This window comes from Podarcis raffonei, chromosome 8 (genome assembly GCF_027172205.1).
Source record: "Podarcis raffonei isolate rPodRaf1 chromosome 8, rPodRaf1.pri, whole genome shotgun sequence".
NCBI classification, from domain to species: Eukaryota; Metazoa; Chordata; class Lepidosauria; order Squamata; family Lacertidae; genus Podarcis; species Podarcis raffonei.
In genome coordinates, this window is record NC_070609.1 from 13443583 (window position 1) to 13463627 (window position 20045).

General features: G+C 43.6%; 1 protein-coding gene across 1 annotated transcript; it reads left to right on the forward strand.

The window, feature by feature from the left end:
• Positions 1-2970: 2970 nt before the first annotated feature.
• Positions 2971-10423, forward strand: LOC128419169 (phospholipase A2 inhibitor gamma subunit B-like). Its single transcript, XM_053399584.1, has 5 exons — positions 2971-3022; positions 4789-4905; positions 7169-7321; positions 8760-8915; positions 10257-10423. Exons 1-5 carry the CDS (start codon positions 2971-2973, stop codon positions 10421-10423), a joined length of 645 nt encoding a protein of 214 aa, XP_053255559.1.
• The last annotated feature ends 9622 nt before the right edge of the window (positions 10424-20045 follow it).

A 20045-nucleotide genomic window follows, 5' to 3' on the forward strand; every position in this document is an offset into this window, starting at 1 on the left:
GCCCTTTCACCTCCTGCGTCTCAGATGGCAGTTCCCTGACAGTAACAGTGCTGAGAAGAAATAAACAACGTATGCATTTTATGCCATCCTGTGGCCATTTACTTCGTATCCTGGCTAAAAGCATCTAAGCAATGTGTTGTCAGCAGAATCACCACAAATCTGGATGTCGTCACCTGCTTGATGCTTTAGCTGAAGATGACTACAGTCTGGATGGATGCTTTCATACAATGCTGATGAAATAACGTAGGAGAATTTTGTAGAAAATCTTAAAAAAGAACAACTGTTTGAAAAATATGGATACTTATGTGTTAGCTGGAGAGAATGCAGAAAGGGTGGCATATTCTGATTTTGTGTAGCTGCTTAGTGTTGTTGTTGTTGTTGTTGTTGTTGTTGTTGTTGTTGTTGTTATACATTTTTGAAAGCCAATAAAATATACATTGGTAAAAATGGTTCAGGTATCAGAAAATATAAAAGGTTTCCAGTTAATAGAGAAATATAATGCATATAGATGAGGTTGTACTGAAGATGGGTAGTGAGGTGGGTGTAAACTTCTAGTTTTATTCAATTAAAGGCAACGTGGCTAAAGGCAAGCAGATCAGATGACTCCAAGTATCTTCACTCTTTGCCAGCAATGTGATGCAATTGGAACAAGGAGGAATGAAATTTCAGAACCCTGGCACCTGTCTATATCCCTGAGCAATGCCTAGTTTTACCACCTCAGCAGTGCTTTTTTCTGGGGCCTGGAAGATGATAAAAAATATATGCTCTTTCCAACCAAGTTAGACACCACATAAAACAAAAGCAAAGGCAAAAACAATGACTCATGGTAAATACACCCTGTTTTCCAATTAAAACCCATCATTCTTAAACAAAAAAACCAAAAAAAACCAACAACCAATAAAATGAAAGACTTTTAGGGGTCCTGCTCATGAAACAATAATGTCTGAAAGGAGCAGATTGTAGGTTTCTATACACGTTGCATTAGGAAAATGGAAAAGGGGCAAGACAAAAAATAAGGGGATTTCAGTATGGCATCTTTTAAAATTATAACTTAAGAAGCATGAATTTTATAGGGGGAAACAAATCATATGTGGAAAATGTACTCTAAGGTTTCTAATCCTGATGTGACTGTAAGTTGGTCTCATATCCATTTCCTGAAGGAACTGCAAACCACATTAAATTTTATTAAGAAACTACAGGCAGTTGAAGATTTTATATAGCACTGGTAGGGAAGCATTCCTACAGACTCCCAGGCTCGTAAGAAAGCCACAGACTGTGGCTCCCCAACCATGGAAGTAGAAGAACCAACTCCTGGGTGAGCTTTGGTTGTAAACCCAGCAAGGCAACCTTGGTCCCACTGTCCAGTATTCACCCAAAATATGCATGTGAGACCTAAAATGTACCCCTAAGCCCCATGAGGAACGAAGCACAGGCTGATCCCTAAAAAGTATCCTAAACCCAATAATTCCAGAGTGTGCCTAATGTTTTCTTCTCTCCAACTACCTCCCTTGCCCAGACTCAATGCAAGGTAGACACACCAATTTCTTTCCACTTTCTTCTTCCTATATCTCTCTATAATACAGTGGTACCTCAGGTTACATGCGCTTCTGGTTACATATGCTTCAGGTTACAGACTCCGCTAACCCAGAAATATTACCTTGGGTAATAAGCAAAAGAACTTTGTTTCAGGATGAGAAAAGAAATTGTGCAGCGGCAGCGCAGCAGCAGTAGGAGACCCCATTAACTAAAGTGGTGCTTCAGGTTAAGAACAGTTTCAGGTTAAGAACAGTTTCAGGTTAAGAACAGACCTCCAAAACGAATTATGTTCTTAACCCGATGTAACACTGTAAATGGTATCACAACATAGTGGAGGCCTCCTCATAAGGAGGATCATTGTCCTTTACTTCCACATACATATTTTTACTCTCTATCTCAACTTTACATCCCCACACCCCATTTGACTGCTTCACTGCCATTGGCTCATCCCTCTGCTGGGCTGCACTAATGACCTTTGAGCTAATCTGCAGCTGAACCAACAAGGGCTTCCTCAACTGCATCTTTGCACACTTTCCACTTGACTGGTTCAGAGTGATGAAGAGTGATTGAGAGTATTGTCTTGTTTGTGTTGTTTGTGGAGACAGCTAGCTCCATGCTGTGTGAGATTTCAATTCTCACCAAGTACACTTCTGAGTCATTGACACCAGCAGCTGAGCTCACTTGCCATCCCTTTTTCCCTAGGGGAGGGTGACCACTTCCATGGCAGGAGAATCAGTCTTACTGGTTGAAGCCTCCAGTACATCCATGCAATATGAAGCCATGATGGGTTAAGGGTTTTCTTAGATGTTGAAGGCTGAGGGCTACACTTCTTAGCTGCGGATTACTTTCCTCCTTACAGTCTTACCAAGAACAATCTAATATCCAAACCTTCCTCCTTCTCAGAAGAGGAATCCTGTGGTGGGGGATACTGTATTTTTTTCTGTTTATAGGACACCCCCATGTATTAGATGACCCCTATTCCGTGTATAGGATGACCCCCAATTTCAAACTTTAAAAATATGAAGGAAAATATAGTCTTATACAAGGTAAAATACAGTATGTGAGTTTCTTTGCAGGTTGCATCTTGGTTTTGCCCTTGCCTTTGTAGTCTCTAGATTCTTTCTTTGGTAACATTACAATTTAAATCACACATTAATGCCATAGGAGGGAAATGCTGAAAAGTTTTTGGCAAGAGCTAATGAAATGAAAGAGAATTAATTAAGCCAATTCAACACTGAGCTTTGATTTACGCTATGTCCCTCTGTGTCTTCTTGGCAAACACACAGCCCCCACTCCCAGACCTTAGGGAACCATTTGTTCCTACATGTTGCCCACAGCGTGAATCCTTGGCCTATAAATATCTCCATGTAAGCCTCTACTTGCATCATTCCTCTTCCCTGGTCCATCTCTTTTGAGTCTCCCGGTCTTTCAAAAATGATGAAAACACTTCTGAGCACATGCCTCCTCTTGGGCCTGCTTTCTCCAGGTGAGTAGCAATCAGTGCAATGGGATTCTTTAGATGCCTGCAAAAATGTTTGCTCCTTGGGTGGGAATGTGGGTGAGGACAGGATATCAATATAAAAGAGAGTAAGGACTGCTGGCTAACCAAAGGGAGTAAACTCAAGAGTTTAAACACTTAAGCCTTGGTGACCAAGTATAGTCAGTTGTAAACATTTATTTATGTGGCAGAGGAATCAGAATAATCATGCTAATAAGTGAAAGCTACAGTTTCCAAGATACTTAAGATAGCCATTCGATCTAGAATTTATTATTATTTATTCATTTATTCATTAATATATGTATTGCTTCATTCCCAAATGGCTTCTGTGCTATTTAGAAAACAGCAACAAAAGAAATCTGCATCTTTGTTAAAATCCAGAATGATTAAAATATACACCATAGTTAAAATAGCCAATAATAAACCCTTAACATAAAAACTACCCTGATTAAATGGTGTGTGAGTGAGAGATAGAATGGGAGAAAATCTCAAGTACTGGAGCAGCAATGAGCATTTCACATAAAGTTCATAACTTTATTTCTCTAGCCAAAGGCCATGACAATTCTAGCTTGATTTCACATTAAACCTTACAATCATCAAAACAACATATACCGGTAGTAATTTTATCTAATTTCCTTTCCTATTATTTTTTTCCAGCTGGTGCATAGAAGGGCACTCCAAGAAGCCAATATGGTCTCACAAAAGAAATCAAACTGAAAAAGACAGTTTCTAAAACTTTAATGGAGTTTGACTCTGCCCCCCATATTTCAGTGTCAAATAGCATTTCAGTAAGCACTATGCTACCAAGTATCTTTAGGGCAGGTTCATTTAGCTGCCCTCCCTTATTGTAATAGAATTTCATTAATGCTCCTTTGGTTTTCAGTGCTTTGACTTTCACGGCTCAATATTACTCTTCCCAGAGAATGTTTCACTAAAGAGTACACCAAGGGATATGGGTGGCACTGTGGTCTAAACCACTGAGCCTCTTGGGCTTGCTGATCAGAAGGTCGGTGGTTTGAATCCCTGTGACGGGATGAGCTCCCATTGCTCTCTCCCAGCTCCTGCCAACCTAGCATTTCGAAAGCACGCCAGTGCAAGTACAGTATATAAATAGGTACTGCTGCGGCAGGAAGGTAAACAGTGTTTCAGTGCACTCTGGCTTCTGTCATGGTGTTTTGTTGCACCAGAAGTGGTTTAGTCATGCTGGCCACATGATCCCGAAAGCTGTCTGTGGACAAACGCCGGTTCCCTCATCCTAAAAGTGAGATGAGCGCCACAACTCCATAGTCACCTTTGACTGGACTTTCCCTTCCCTTCCCTTCCCTTCCCTTCCCTTCCCTTCCCTTCCCTTCCCTTCCCTTCCCTTTAAACCCAGGTATATAAATGAGCAGGTTTCTTCTATAGCTTCTTGCTCTAAACATCATTTTTTTTACTTTTGACTGTGGTCTGTGTTGTTTATAGATAGGCTTTCACACCATGACGCTGGGCAGTTCACAATATAGAATCATTGGCATGCATCAAGATTGAGATATTTCTGCTCCTTTTCCTTTTTTTTTTTCCAGCCGGTGCATAAGAAGCTACTTTATGGAAGGGAAGGTTGCATTGGCTAAATATGGCACCAAATAATTAATATGAACATTACACCTAACACATATTTACCCTTTTGCATGACACCTCCTTAAGAAGAAGAACACATTGTACTACTTTACCATCTCAAGAAATCTCTTGCACCAACCTCTATCTCCTTTGTGCAGCAACATCTCTGACATGTACCCACTGTCATGAAAATAGTACCTCATGTGAAGCTCCAGGAAGTCATGGCTGCCGTGATGATCAAACCTGTTCCTCTGGTGCTCTGCATAACAACATAGGTGAGCTGAATCTTCTCACTTACTTTTGGTCACTTCAAGGAATGAGTTTCTTGTGTAAATTAGCATTATTTATTATTTATTTATTGCCTTTATATCCCAACTTTTCTCCAAGGAGCACAAGGTGGCATATATGGTTCTTCTCTTATGCATTTCACCTTGTGAGGGATATTAAGCTGAGAGGCAGGGACTCCCCAAGGTCACTCAGTGAGCTTCATGGCTAAGTGGGGATTTGAACCCTGGCATCTCAGATTCTAGTCTAGTCCAACACTCAGCATCAATACTCAGCCACATAACCTTACTCCAGCCTTCCTTTTCTCTTTCCATCACATGCAGGCTTCATCAGAGAGAACCTGGCATGCATCAGGCTGGGGTTTTGGCCCTTTAGAAATTTCTGGACTACTGCTCCCATCCACCTCAGCCAGCGTGGTCAATTGATAGAGATGGTGCAAGCTGTAGTTCAGTAAATTCTTTGCTTATTGTAACTCACTCTACTTGGGGCTGCCCTTGAGACTGACCCAGAAACTCCAGCGAGTGCAGAATGCAGCGGCGAGACTCCTTATGGGGTCCTCACAGTGGGATCACATTCACCCAGTGCTATACCAGCTGCACTAGCTCCTGGTGGAGTACAGGATCAGGTTTAAGGTGCTGGTTTTAACCTTTAAAGCCATATATGGCCTAGGACCCTTGTACCTACGGGACCACCTCTCCTGGTATGTCCCACGGAGGACCTTACAGTATTCAAATAAATTTTGGGGGGAGATTCCGGGCCACAGGGAGGTTAGACTGGCCTTGGCCAGAACCAGGGCTTTTTCAGCTGTGGCCCTGATCTGGTGGAACACTCTACTACAAGAAATTAGGGACTTGACATCTTTCCGCAGGCCTGCAAGACAGAGCTGTTCCACCAGGCCTTTGACCAAGGCACAGTCTGACCTCCCCCTTCTGTAATCTTCATAGAACTCTAACTCGATGGTTGCCATTAATTTGATTCTGAACTGATTCTAGAATGTATTTTAATTAATTGACTGTGCTATTTTATGTACACTGTGCTATTTTTACCTGTTGTTAGCCACTCTGAGCCCGACTTTGGCCAGGGAGGCTGCAATACGAAATTATTATTATTATTATTATTATTATTATTATTATTATTATTAGCCACAAATTAGCCATCACTGCATTTACTAGCAGTCCACCTACACCAGAAGCAGTGAACTCTGGTTTGGTTTTGGTTTGCCTTCCATCATAAGGCAAGGTATTAAGTTTAATATATTATTACAAATTCAATGCAAGGATCATTTTGGGCACCTACAAGTTATTTCTCTCTTTGCTCTCACGCCAGCTGTTCCAGATGAGATATTACAACGGGGGGAAAGGTATACTAGCTACCCTATCTCTCCTTCTTGCATTACTCCTACTAACATCCTGTGAAAGAAGAGGTGTGATATGATGTCATCCTCAGAGACCCCGCCCCCTTCAAATTTTTGCAGGGTGGTGGGACACTCACTGTTCAATGACACTAAGACTAAGCCATGCATCTTCACTGTCTGTGAATTTTGGAGCAATTCATGGGATTGTTGGCTCAAGAGCAGCCACATCTTCATTTTATCTTGAGCGTCTTGTGATTTAAGACTGCAATGAAGGGCCATATGGTCCTTTGGCTTCATAATAGTTCCTGGGACATTGGTCATTTCTAGGTTTCAGCTTTCAGTTCTCACCTTGCTTGCATGCCCATCTGAGAAATCAGGTGACTTTTTCATCTGCTACATCTTTCAACTAGAATCTTCCAGACAGACAGATCTATTCCAGTCTCTGCTAAGGGTAGGTGAATTTGTCAATTTTTGTTACTCTCACTTTCTCATTCTCCCCAAACTTCAATTTCTGCACAGTAAATAAGTAAATAAATAAATAACTCGTTAAAATGTACCACCATTTAAGAGCAATTTTCTCCTCAAAAATATTTTCATGCAGTTGCAAACCCTTTTGCCTAATACAAAGTAACTCTGTTGGTTGTTTTAACTCATGTAGCTGGGTGGCATTCAACTAAGTCAGGGGTCAGCAAGGCTTAAGAAACATAAGAGACTTGTGGATTTAGAAGGATAATCGTGTTTTGGTTCATTTTCTTGGTTCAAAAACTGTGCATTATATAGTTTCTCACTGAAGAATAAAATGTAGTAAAAGGGAAGTATCATTGAAAATATATACATTTAGAGGGAATTAACCAGAGTTTTTGCAGATCTTGTGATTTATTTCCTTTTGCTCTTTTCAGTTCCAGATTATGAAGTGTCAACTTTCCAGGGATGTATTTATTCCAATCTTTGCCACTCAGGTGATTTCAGCTTCAGTGCAGCTCAAGGTAAATTCCTCCAGCTGAAGATGGTCTGCTGCCAAACAAATGAGTGCAACAAGGAACCTGTCCACCGTGAGTATCTGCATCTCTGAAGGTTAAGGGCTTATAAAAACAGTGCTTTTTCTGGCAGAACATGATGGAACACAGTTCTGCCACCTTTTGGGGGGAAGGATGCAGGAGGGCTCTGGGACCCCATCAGATCACCTCCTTTCCTAAGCTGGGCAAATTCTCCCCATGCTTGGGAAAGCAGGCATGAGTCTTAGACAGGATCCTGGAACCTGCTGCCTCCTTCCCAAATCCAGATGGGCTTTGGGAAGGTGGTGGGAGCACTCTTGGCCCCATAAGAGCACCACACCAACTTACCTAAGCTGAGCAATGCTTCCCAGACTTAGGGAAGGAGGCACTAGGCTATGACAGTAGCCAGGAACCTTGCTTTCTCCTACCCAAAGCCACCCATCTCCGGTAGAGGGGGCTCGGTGTCAGAGTGCTCAGGCCAGTAAGTCAAGGACAGGGGCTTCCCTGTGGGGCTGGTAATCGGTTTGCCACCCTTGAGGCATTGTAGGTGTGCCAACTGCCTTTCAAGGCCCATTCACTTGGAGTATCTTCTGAGTAGACATTTGTAGAAGTGTTAGAAATCCTTTGACTTTATTTAATTAAATTAAATTAAATTAAATACACTGCTTGATTGTAAAAAAATAAAAATAAAAATCCAAAAAAGTTAAAATAACAATAAAATAAAAGCATATTAAAACTTGCATCTATTGTATAAGCATGGATAGGCTTGTCTCAATGTTTATAGCAGGCACTCACTTTTGTTTCTAGAAAAAAAGCACTGTATGAACCAATGATATACAGTGTGTCAATTAGTTACAAGAAAAGTATAGAATTCTGTCTTTTGGTCCATTCAGATGCAGGGTGCAAGGGACTAAGAAGTATCTATGGTTGATCCTTGAATCTGGAATGAGTGGAGTAGATGATCACTTCCTTACATACATCTATCACATTTCAAACAAGCAGTCAGTGGGGCTGAAGGAAGAGAAGTAGAAATATGGGAAACATGGGCATTGCTCTCCCCAGTGTGGATTCTGGGCCTGCCCACTACTTGCTTGTGCGCGCGCACACACACACACACACACACACAGAGAGAGAGAGAGAGAGAGAGATTACATCCAAGAGAATGCAGCTGTCTGTACCTTCAGATACAGAGAGTTAGAATCAGAGAGCAGATAGCTAGCCTGATACATTTCTACCATGTGAGAACTCCAGAAAATACACAAAAAATAGTGTGCATGACAAAAGGTGAAAGACAAAAACATTTTTTATAGATGCTCAGCAGAGGTGCCTGTTCGGCAAAGTTGATGGCAAATGTAGGACACGATGTGGAGGTAGCATGTCCAGCTAGGGTCAGAAGTTACTAAAAGGCATGAAAAAAAATCAAAATAAAGGTACAATAAAGAGACTGGGGAATGAAGTGTATCCATATGCTGACTGTAGGTTTTTATTTTGGTAGTTACACCACGTGAAGATCTTTCCCCCAATGGTCGACAGTGCCCAGCCTGCTTCAGAAAGACCGATTTTTCCGGCAAAACAGGATGCCCACGTGAGGGGACTGTCAGCTGCCTTGCCAATGAGACCAAGTGCATTAATTATTCTAGTAGGATGTTATGTGAGTAATATTGCCAATGGGGCAAGAAACTCAGCTCTTCTCTGTCTCTTTCTCACTTCAAGAAAAGTAATGACTGATATTATTTTGCATTTTATTTATGATAGGTGTGTATAGCTTTGATTTCTTTCTCTGAGGGAAAGGGCAATACTCTAGTCCTGTTCTGGATTCCATACTATCTGCATATGAATTGCATAAGAACTGGAGGGGACAGGCTCACTCAAGGGTAGGGTTTTACCTTGTGTGAGACTGGGAAGCCTACAAAAGTACAGCACACTCCTTACAGCACACCTTTGTCCTCAAATGCACAAGGTGCATCAGAGCAGAGGGGTACAAGGGAGGGTGCAGGACCGGCCAGCACATCACTGCTTCTCCTCACAACAGTATGCACCATTGGGTGCTGGTCCAGAAGTACCCATCCACCTTGGCCAAACATTCAAAAGTAAAGGAGGCTGGGAGAAAGGAGGGCACTACTAGTGCATCTCTCTTCATCTATCTTCATAAATAAGTTGCATTGTGTTTATTGAAACTTACAGCATCACAAGTGTGCAAAAGAACTGCAGCCTTAGTCTAGCAAAATACATGGGGTGGGAGACCAGGGCTTTTTTTCAGCCAAAACTCATTTCCAGCAACTCTCAGGTAGGCCCCATTGCCATTCTAAGAGAACAAGGGAGACACTCATGTTGAGCACCTCTTTTTCTAGAAAAATAGCACAATGGCAGAGGGTAACTTCCTGTTCACAATGCATCATCATGGTGTTAGCCAGGAAACTCAAATTCAAAGCAAATAATCAGCAGGCAATCCAGTTCTCTCCTTTCTTCTTTTACAGCACAGCATAGACTCAAGACAGACTGAAAAGGAAGGTCCCTGCCAAAAGTGGAGCTTGCAGGCTCTGTGTTTGGCAGGGATCAACTGTAATATTGAGAACTTGATCCCAATGCCAGCACAGCTTCCTGTTGGTGCCACTTAGCTGCAGAACATTGGAAGCAAACTTTGCTTTGAACAAGGGGTTCAGCTGATTAGCTGTGACTGCAAGCCCTCCTCTCAAGCAAATGATTCAGAGTAGTTTCCAAGATTCCCAGTTGTTCTGCTGCTGCAGTGAATTTACCTGCCACATATCTCATGTAATGCAGTGTTAGTGTAAGTCAAGTGGATGTTGCTTGGGTAGAATGGTCACATTAGGCCACCTGGTGGGTTTAATTTGGCTCACAAGGTAAGACTAGTGATAGTTGGCTGTCAGATTAATCCTACAGGGTTGTAAACATACTGAGCTTTAATAATCACAGTCATCCTTATCCCCAAGGCCCCAGAACTCATGCAAAGCTTCTCCTTTTTATTACACAGATCGTAATAAGACAGCTAATAGACTCCAATTCAAAGGCTGTGCAACTGAAGACTTGTGTGCCCTTGATGGAAAAAACTTTGAATATGGTCACCTGCTAGTCCAAGGAATTAAAGCAAAATGCTGGAATGCTACAATATCATCAAAGCAAATTGATCTTGAAGGGTAGATACAAGACAGCAAAGCTCTCCTCCTTGTTAATTCCACCATTCATGGTAGCTGCAGAAGAAATCGGGAGCCTAGTGGTGAGAGGAGGAGTTCAGGCCTCATGGGTTTTCTTTTTCACAATTGGGGAAATTCATCATAAAAAAATAAACTCATCTGGCACATTGAATCTGTATTCTGTATCTCTTTGTTTTATATATGCAGAATGAGTAGAATGCTGAGAAAGGGCATTTGAAGTAAAAAATGAGAATTTATATGTTACTTTGTTCAGCCCCACTTGCATGCCAAGGCCTTGCGACCCTTACGGACAATATTTACACAGACACAATTATTTTGGTTTATGCGTTCAAATAGGCCACAGCTTTATTGTTTACAGATGCGGGTGGTTTAGCTTAGGCATTGTTTAGCTTAGGCCAGGCTATATCTTGATTCCCGCCAGTCTGCAGGGTAAACCACCAGTAGGGGGAGCCCTATGACTTACATAAAATAGGGACTCCCTTGTTAGGTTTCTGTGTGTTGCCACTGTGCAGTTGCTTGGAGTCACAGGACTCTGTTTACATTCCAGGGATTCCAGACTGTTGGAAGTCTCATGGAGGACAGGAGACAGATGTGATGTTTACTGGTTTCCTGTTCCTTTGTTTTTCAGTTGCTCTCTGCCTTCCACAGAGAGAGGATATAAATTCTTACTGTCTGCGTAGTTAGGAATAAAACTCTTAGCCATGTAGCTCATACTATCTCAGCTCCTTCCCTGCGTGCTGGATACTCTGCGTATTGGGAATGTGCCTGGAGCCTCATCAAAGGCTCAGGTCGTTAATTATCGTCAGAGGAGAGAATGAAGGCCTTGACCGGAGGAGTAGCTCGGTCGTAGCGGAGGCTACGATACCCCCGAGGGACAAATTTGACAGACACTGGGAGACAAATTGAAATAGGATTTGAATGGATTCACATAATCAGGGGTTCCTGGGTTTGAACCATGTCCTTGTAATGGGAGACGGTGACAGAAGCAAGTGGAGCCCTCTTCAAAGAGAAAATGAAAAAATCTCCTAACCAAATACAATGTGCTCAGTTAGACACGGGCACATTAAAATAATTCCTCATTTATCAACAAGTACTCTCATTATAAACCTCTGCTAATTGTAACTAGAGGTCTGAAGAGTTCATCAGAGTCATATTTTTACGCTGAGCCAAAGTGTCTGTCTGAGATGGATTTGGGGCTTGCCCAAAATAAAGTAGGTGGCTTGTGTCAAAACAGAGGTGGTGATTTGTTCTGCCCCATCTTGGTAATCCACATATTAAACACAGTACAGACAAGCATCTACTACAACTGATATTATACTTGCAAGCTTACCAACAAGCAGGAATGATAGGATGGGGTAATAACACAAGGGAGAGCAGCCTGGGGAGAAGCCAGAGGAAGAGTTTCATTGTAACTGGCAGGTCAAGGATGTAATGAAAGGAATAACTTTACCTTTACTTTCCCCTCTAAATTCACTCCAAATTTTACAGAGTCTTTTCTCTCCCCACTCTATCTCTGCCAGCTCAGGATATCTTCATCTCTCCATCCATTCTACACTGGCTCCCAGTACATTTCTGAGCACAATTCAAAGTGTTGGTGCTGACCTTTAAAGCCCTAAACGGCCTCGGTCCACTATACCTGAAGGAGCGTCTCCACCTCCACCGTTCTGCCCGGACACTGAGGTCCAGCGCCGAGGGCCTTCTGGCGGTTCCCTCACTGCGAGAAGCCAAGTTGCGTGGCGAGTTCCCTCCCCCCCCCCAGTGGAAATAAAGACACAAGACACCATGATTCAAGTTAATGGGTGAAATAGACCACAACTTTATTGATTACAGGAATGAGCGGTATTGGCTTAGGCATTGGTCCTATCGACTATCCGGCTTCAGCCCGATTGCATGAAGACTGGAAAGGGTTAACCACCAGAAGAGGGAGTCCTGCTGATGCACGTCAACTAGGAGATCCCCCAGGGTCACCGCTCGGGGGCGTGCCTTAGGTCCATACCTCCATATGCTTCGGACAGGGCCACGCCCCCCAGAATCCTTTATTTGACTACCCTTCTATGTGGGGGAGGTGATGGTGCTTCCTTCCCCCCTCTCATTTGCTTAACAATGCTCCTTCCCAATGCCTAACCGCCAATGCCGCATACTTGTGACGGGTTGCTACTAGGTAGGTGAAAAAACCAAATGGCTGGAGCCAATTTGCCAAGTGGAAAAATTCCTACCAGGCCCCATGACGGCGACCAACCAAAGTCCATAGCAATGTCAGCGAGCCTGCCTAAAGGGTGGGAGGGATGGGAAACCGGAACAGCTGGAGTGGTGAAAAGAGGATGAGCCTCGGCCACGCCAGCCCTAAATAGGGCGGGCCACGCCTCCTGAGCCAGCCAATTGGCTGGCAGGGGAGATGACGCGGCTGAGTATTCCCTTCAGTCTTGCGGGGGCTGTGAACCAGCCCCCGTGCATGTGAGGGTGGGGGTGAAGCCTGCAACCCCACCTCCTCTCCAGCTCGGAAGTGGCTTTACAGGGAACCAGGCAGAGGGCCTTCTCGGTAGTGGCACCCCCCTGTGGAACGCCCTCCCACCAGATGTCAAAGAGAAAAATAACTACCAAACGTTTAGAAGGCATCTGAAGGCAGCCCTGTTTAGGGAAGCTTTTAATGTTTAATAAGTTATTGTATTTTAGTGTTTTATTGGACTGTGGCTCCCCACAGAGGCAGAGCAAGGTGGGTGTGGTGGAGTGTCCCACCCCAGGTGTCATCCCTGAGGGGAGGGTGACAAAATCCCGCTCGGGCTCAATCACAGCAACGCTGGATTGCACCAGATGGCCTGGCCACCACGCCAGATCATACCCCCCAGCCTGACCACCGCACCAGATCACCTCCCCTCCAGCCGGGCGTGATCATCCTGCCTCCTGGGTCGGGAGTAGCAGGCAGGCAGCACACCGTTACCCTATGCTCCAGGCTAGAGGAGGCAGGCAGGCAGGGGAGAAGACTAGAAGGAGGCAGGTGAGCAAACAATGGAGGGGGCTGCACATGGGCACAGTGCACCCTGTCCTGTCCCTATGGATGCCATGCGCCCCATCCCATCCATCCCTATGGGTGCCGCGTGCCCTGTGCCGTCCATCCCAATGGATGGTTCGACCCACCCCTATGGGTGGTTCACCCTGCCTCTGGGCGCGCTGCCCCAGGTACCTAAGAGGCTTCCTCCATCACTGGCTCCCCAACAATGGAAGTAGAAGAACCAACTTCTGGGTCAGCTTTGGCTGTAAACCCAGCAAAGGCACTGTGGTCCCACTCCCCAGCATTCACCCAAAATATGGATGTGAGACCTCAAGTGTATCCCTAAGTCCCACCAGGCTGATCCCTGAAAGGCATCCTAAACCCAATAATTCTGTAGTGTGTCTAAGGTTTTCTTCTCTCCAACTGCTTCCCTTGCCTACACTCAATGCAAGGTAGCTACACCAATTTCTGTCCACTTTCTTCTTCCTATATCTTGCTATAATAAATGGTATCACAACATAGTGGAGGCCTCCTCATAAGGATGATCATTGTCTTTTACTTCCACATACACACTTTTACTTTCTACCTCAACCTTACATCCCTACACCGCATTTGACGGCTGCACTGTCATTGGCTCATCACACTGCTGGGCTGCACTAATGACCTTTGAGCTAATCTGCAGCTGAACCAACAAGGGCTTCCTCAACTGCATCTTTGCACATTGACTGGTACCTTCGACTTGGCTGTTCAGAGTGATGAAGAGTGATTGAGAGAATGATCCTGTTTGTGTTGTTTGTGGAGACAGCAGGCTCCATGCTGTGTGAGGTTTCGAGTCATTGACTCGAAAGTCATTGACTGAGTCATTGACACCAGCAATTGAGCCCCAGACCTCAATGAACCATTTGTTCCCAGGTGTTGCCCACAGCATGAATCCTTGGCCTATAAATATCTGAAAGTAAAACCTCTTCCTGCATCAGTTCTCTTAGCTGGTCCATCTCTGAGTTTCCTGATCTTTCAAAAATGATGACAACACTTCTGAGCACATGCTTCCTCTTGGGCCTGCTTTCTCCAGTTGAGTAGGAACCAGTGCAATGGGATTCATTTTATCATCTTTGTTGTTGTTTAGTCGTTTAGTCGTGTCCGACTCTTCGTGACCCCATGGACAAGAGCACACCAGGCACTCCTGTCTTCCACTGCCTCCCGCAGTTTGGTCAAATTATCATCTTTAGATGACTGCAAAAATGTTTGCTCCTTGGGCAAGAAAGTGAGTGAGGACAGGATAGCAGCATAATAGAGAGTCAGGACTGCTGGCTTACCAAGGAGAGTAAACTCAAGTTTAAGCACTTAAGCCTTGGTGACCAAGTATAGTCAGTTGCAAACATGTATTTCTGTGATGGAGGAATCTGATTAACCATACTAATGTGAAGGCCACAGTTTTCAGGATACTTAGGATAGCCATTCAATCTAGAATATATTATTTATTCATTAATATATATATATTGCTTCATTCCCAAATGGCTTCTGTGCTATTTAGAAAACAATAGCAACAAAAGAAATCTGCATCTTTTTTAATATCCAGAATGATTAAAATATACACTATAGTTAAAATAGCCAATAAAAAAACATATAACATATAAACTACCCTGATTAAAAGGTAATCCCCCCTCTCTCTGTGTGTATACATTCACACCAACCATTACCTGCTTCTCTAACATCCTTGTCCTTAGTAAGTGTTCCCTAAGCCAGGCTCTCTTCCAAGACAAAAGTCAACTAATAGGGAAACGGTGTGTGAGTGAGAGATGGAGTGGGACGAAATCTCAAGTACTAGAGCAGCAATGAGCATTTCACGTATAGTTCATAACTTTATTGAACAAGCCAAAGGCCATGACAAACTTGTAGCAATGGTATTAATAAAAGAATACAGAGCAGACATCCATAATATAAGCTAACTCCCATGATGTAAGAGAGAGAAGATACCAGAGACACCAACAAACTAAATTCTAGCTTGATTTCAGATTAAACCTAACAATACCAAAACCAACTTGGCCCCCAATTCCATATAGTACAGCACAGGAAAATGTTGCATTGGCATAGAAGCAATTTAAACACACACACAACACCCCCCCACACACACACATACACAAACTTTAACTGAGCACATTCCACTCTTCTCTTAATTGTTGGCCACCTAGATTCTGTAGAAATAAAAGCTGTTGATATTACTGGTGGTATGGTGTGTAGCTTCAAAATAATCTTTATTCTGAGCAGTTTTGAAAACTTTAATGGAGTTTGACTCAGACCCCCAGATTTCAGTGCCATAGAGCAGTTCAGTAAGCACTTTGCTACAAATTATCTTTAGGACAGCTTCATTCAGCTGCCCTCCCTTATTGTAATAGAATTTCATTAATGCTCCTTTGGTTTTTGGTGCTTTGACTTTTACTGCCTCAATATGACTCTTCCCATAGAGGGTTTCATTAACTAATACACATAGGTATATAAATGAGCAGATTTCCTGTGTACAGTGGTACCTCTGGTTAAGTACTTAATTCGTTCCGGAGGTCCGTTCTTAACCTGAAACTGTTCTTAACCTGAAGCACCACTTTAGCAAATGGGGTCTCCTGCTGCTGCCGCGCTGACGGAGCATGATTTCTGTTCTCATCCTGAAGCAAAATTCTTAACCTGAAGCTCTATTTCTGGGTTAGCGGAGTCTGTAACCTGAAGCGTATGTAACCTGAAGCGTATGTAACCTGAGGTACCACTGTAGTTTCTTGCTTTTAAACACCTGTGTTATTTATACATAGGCTTTCACACCATGAAGCAGGGCAATTCACAATATAGAACCATTGGCATGCATCAAGATTGAGATATTTCTGTTCCTTTTCCTATTTTTTTTCAGCTGGTGCATATAGGGGTACTCTAAGAAGCCACTCTATGGAAGGGAAGATTGCATTGGCTAAATATGACACCCAATAATTCATATGAACATTACAGCTAACACACACCTACCCTTTTGCATTCCACCTCCTTAGAAAGAAGGACACCTTTTTCCACATTATAGTACTTTACCATCTCAAGAAATCTCTTCCACCAACCTCTATCTCCTTTCTGCAGCGGCATTTCTTACATGTGACTACTGTCATGAAATGAGTACCTCATGTGAAAATACCGAGAGCAAAGCCTGCAATGATACTCACATCTGTTCCTCTGGTTCTCTGAGTAACAACATAGGTGAGCTGAATCTTCTCACTCTTGGTCATCCCAAGGAATGACTTTCTTGTGTAAATTACCATTATTTATTATTATTATTATGCCTTTATAGCCCATCATTTCTCCAAGGAGCACAAAGTGGCATATATGGTTCTTCTCTTATGCATTTAACCTTGTGAGGGATATTAAGCTGAGAGGCAGGGACTCCCCATGGTCACCCAGTGAGCTTCATGGTTGAGTGGGGATTTGAACCCTGGCATCTCAGATTCCAGTCCAACACTCAGCACCCATACTCAGTCACATAAGGCGGAAAGGCATTCCCTTTTCCTTTCCATCACATGCAGGCTTCATCAGAGACAACCTGGCATGCATCACCTTGGGGTTGGCTAACCTATGACCCTTTAGAAATTTCTGGACTACCACTCCCTAACACCTAAGCCAGCATAGTCAATGGCTAGAGATGATGCAAGCTGTAGTTCAGTAAATTCTTTAGGGCCACAAATTAGCCAACACTGTCTTAACTAGCAGTCCACACTACACCAGAAGCAGTGAACTCTGGTTTGGTTTTGGTTTGCCTTCCATCATAAGGCAAGGCATTCAGCTAAATATATTATTACAAATTCAGTGCAGGTGCCAAACCATTTTGGGCACCTGCAAGTTCTTTCTCTCTTTGCTGTTACGCCAGCTGTTCCAGATGAGATATTATAATGGAAAAATGGTTTTCTGGCAACCTTATCACTCCTTCTTGCATTACTCCAACTAACATCCTGTGAAGGAAAAGGTGTGACATATTGTCATGCTCAGAGCAGTGGGGGAGGAAGCCGCTCGGGCACCCGGAGCGGCAAACACGACGTGCACCTGGGGGCGAGGGGATCTGCCCACTAGGACGTGCCGATCGTCCCTGTGGTGCCATCAGCAACACCCGATCCTCCCGGGGAGCACACCCCTGTTGGTACGCCCCTGCCTCAGAGACGCCCTGTTGCCTTCAAATTCTTGCAGGGTGGTGGGAAACTCAGAGTGCAATGTCACTAAGACTAAGCCATGAAATTTTCACTGGCTGTGAATTTTGGAGCAATACATGGGATTGCTGGCTCAAGAGCAGCCACATCATCGTTTTCTCCTGAGCATCCTGTGATTTAAGCACACAACAATGGGCTATATGGCCCCTTGGCCTCACAATGATTCCTGGAACCTTGGTCAGTCTAGGTTTCAGCTTCCAGTTCTCTCTTTGTCTGCATGCCCATCTGAGAAATCAGATGATTCCCTCTAATACTAAGTAACTCTGTTGGTTGTTTGAACTCATATAGCTGAGTGGCATTCAACTAAATCCTACTCAGAGTATACAACTGAAATACCACCCACTGTTTCTATGCTTGTTTTTCCTTAATATTTGCATATTTGTATGCAGTGTTTGGTTGGAGAATTGTGGATTTTGAAGGATAATTGTGTTTTGGTTCATTTCTTGGTTGAAGAACTGTGCATTATGTAGTTTCTCACTGAAGAAAAAGAATGTAGTTAAAGGAAAGTATCAGTAAAAATAATTATATTTGGAGGGAATTAACCAAAATTTTTGCGAATCTTGTGATTTATTTCCTTTTGTTCTTTTCAGTTCCAGAGTATAAAGTGTCAACTTTCCGGGGATGTGTGCCTCCCCAAGGTTGCCACTCAGGTGATTTCAGCTTCAGTGCAGCTCAAGGTAAATTCCTCCAGCTGAAGATGGACTGCTGCCAAACAGATGAGTGCAATAAGGAACCTGTCCACCGTGAGTATCTGCATCTCTGAAGGCCAAGGGCTTATAAAAACAGTGTTTCTTTCTGGCGGAACATGCTGGGACATAGTTCTGCCACATTTGGGGGGGGGGGAGGCCTTGGGGACCCCATCAGACCACCTCCTTTCTTAAGCTGATCAAATTCTTCCCAAGCTTGGGAAAGCAGGAATAAAACTGAAACAGGATCTTGCAACCCTGCTGCCTCCAACCCAAATCCAGGTGAGCTTTGGGGAGGTGGTGGGAGCACTCTCAGACCCTGTCAGAGCATCATGCCTCCTGACCAAAGTTGAGCAAATGCTTCCCGGGCTTGGGGAAGGAGACACTTGGCTATGACAGGAGCTGGGAACCCTGCTGCCTCCTACCCAAAGTCAGTATCTCCAGCAGAAGGGGCTCAGTGTCAGAGTGCTCGGGACAGTAAACCAAGGACAGGGGTTTCCCAACAGGGCCGGTAATCAGTTTGTCACCCTTGAAGTGGCCATCCTAAGTGTGCCAACTGCCTCTCAAGGCCCATTCACTTGGAATAAATTCTTGGCAGACATATGTAGAAGTGTTGGAAATCCTTTGGCACATCACTTTATTTTTTTAATTAAATTTATACACTGCTGGATTGTAAAACAATAAAAATAAAATTCCAAAAAGTTAAATTACAATAGAATAAAATCACATTAAAACTTGCATCGACTGTCTAAACATATGGCTAGGCTAGTCCCAATGTTTATGCCCTGAACACAGTTCCAGTCCTCCTTTTTCTAGAAAAAAGCACTGTATGAACAAAATATATGTGTCAATTAGTTACAAGAAAATTATAGAATTCTGTCTTTTGGTCCATTCAGATGCAGAGTGCAAGGGTGTAAGAGGTATCTATGGTTGATCCTTGAATCTGGAATGGGTGGAGAAGATGATCACCTCCTTACTTACATCTGTGACATTTCAAACAAGCAGTCGGTGGGGCTGAAGAAAGAGAAGTAGAAATATGGGAAATATGGGCATCTCTCTCCCCAGTGTGGATTCTGGGCTTGCCCACTACTTGCTTGCACACACACACAGAGAGAGAGAGAGATTACATCCAAGAGAATGCAGCTGTCTGTTTGTAGTTACACCACGTGAAGATCTTTCTCCCAATGGTCGACAGTGCCCAGCCTGCTTCAGCAAGACCCCTGCTTTAAGCAAAATATGTTGCCCAAGTCAGGGGAATGTCAGCTGCCTTGCCAATGAGCCCAAGTGCATTGACTAAGGGAGTTTTATTTCATGTGAGTAATATTGCCTGCCTCTGTCTCTTTCTCACTTCCAGAAAAGCAATATTTGTGTATAACTTTGATTTCTTTCTCTGAGGGAAAGGGCTATGCTCTAGTTCTGTTTGGGATTCCAAACTATCCCCACATGAATTGCATCAAAACAAGATGAGAAAGGTTCACTCATGTGCAAGGTTTTACCTTGTGTGAGACTGGGGAGCCTACAAAGTACAGCAGACTCCTTACAGCACACCTTTGTCCTCTAATGCACAAGGAGGAAGAGAGGAGAGGGATACAGGGGAGGGTGCAGGACCAGCCAGCACATCACAGCTTCTCCTCACAGCAGTATGCGCCATTGGGTGCTTGTCCAGGAGGACTGTATCTGGCCACACACTTTGGCCAAACATTCAGA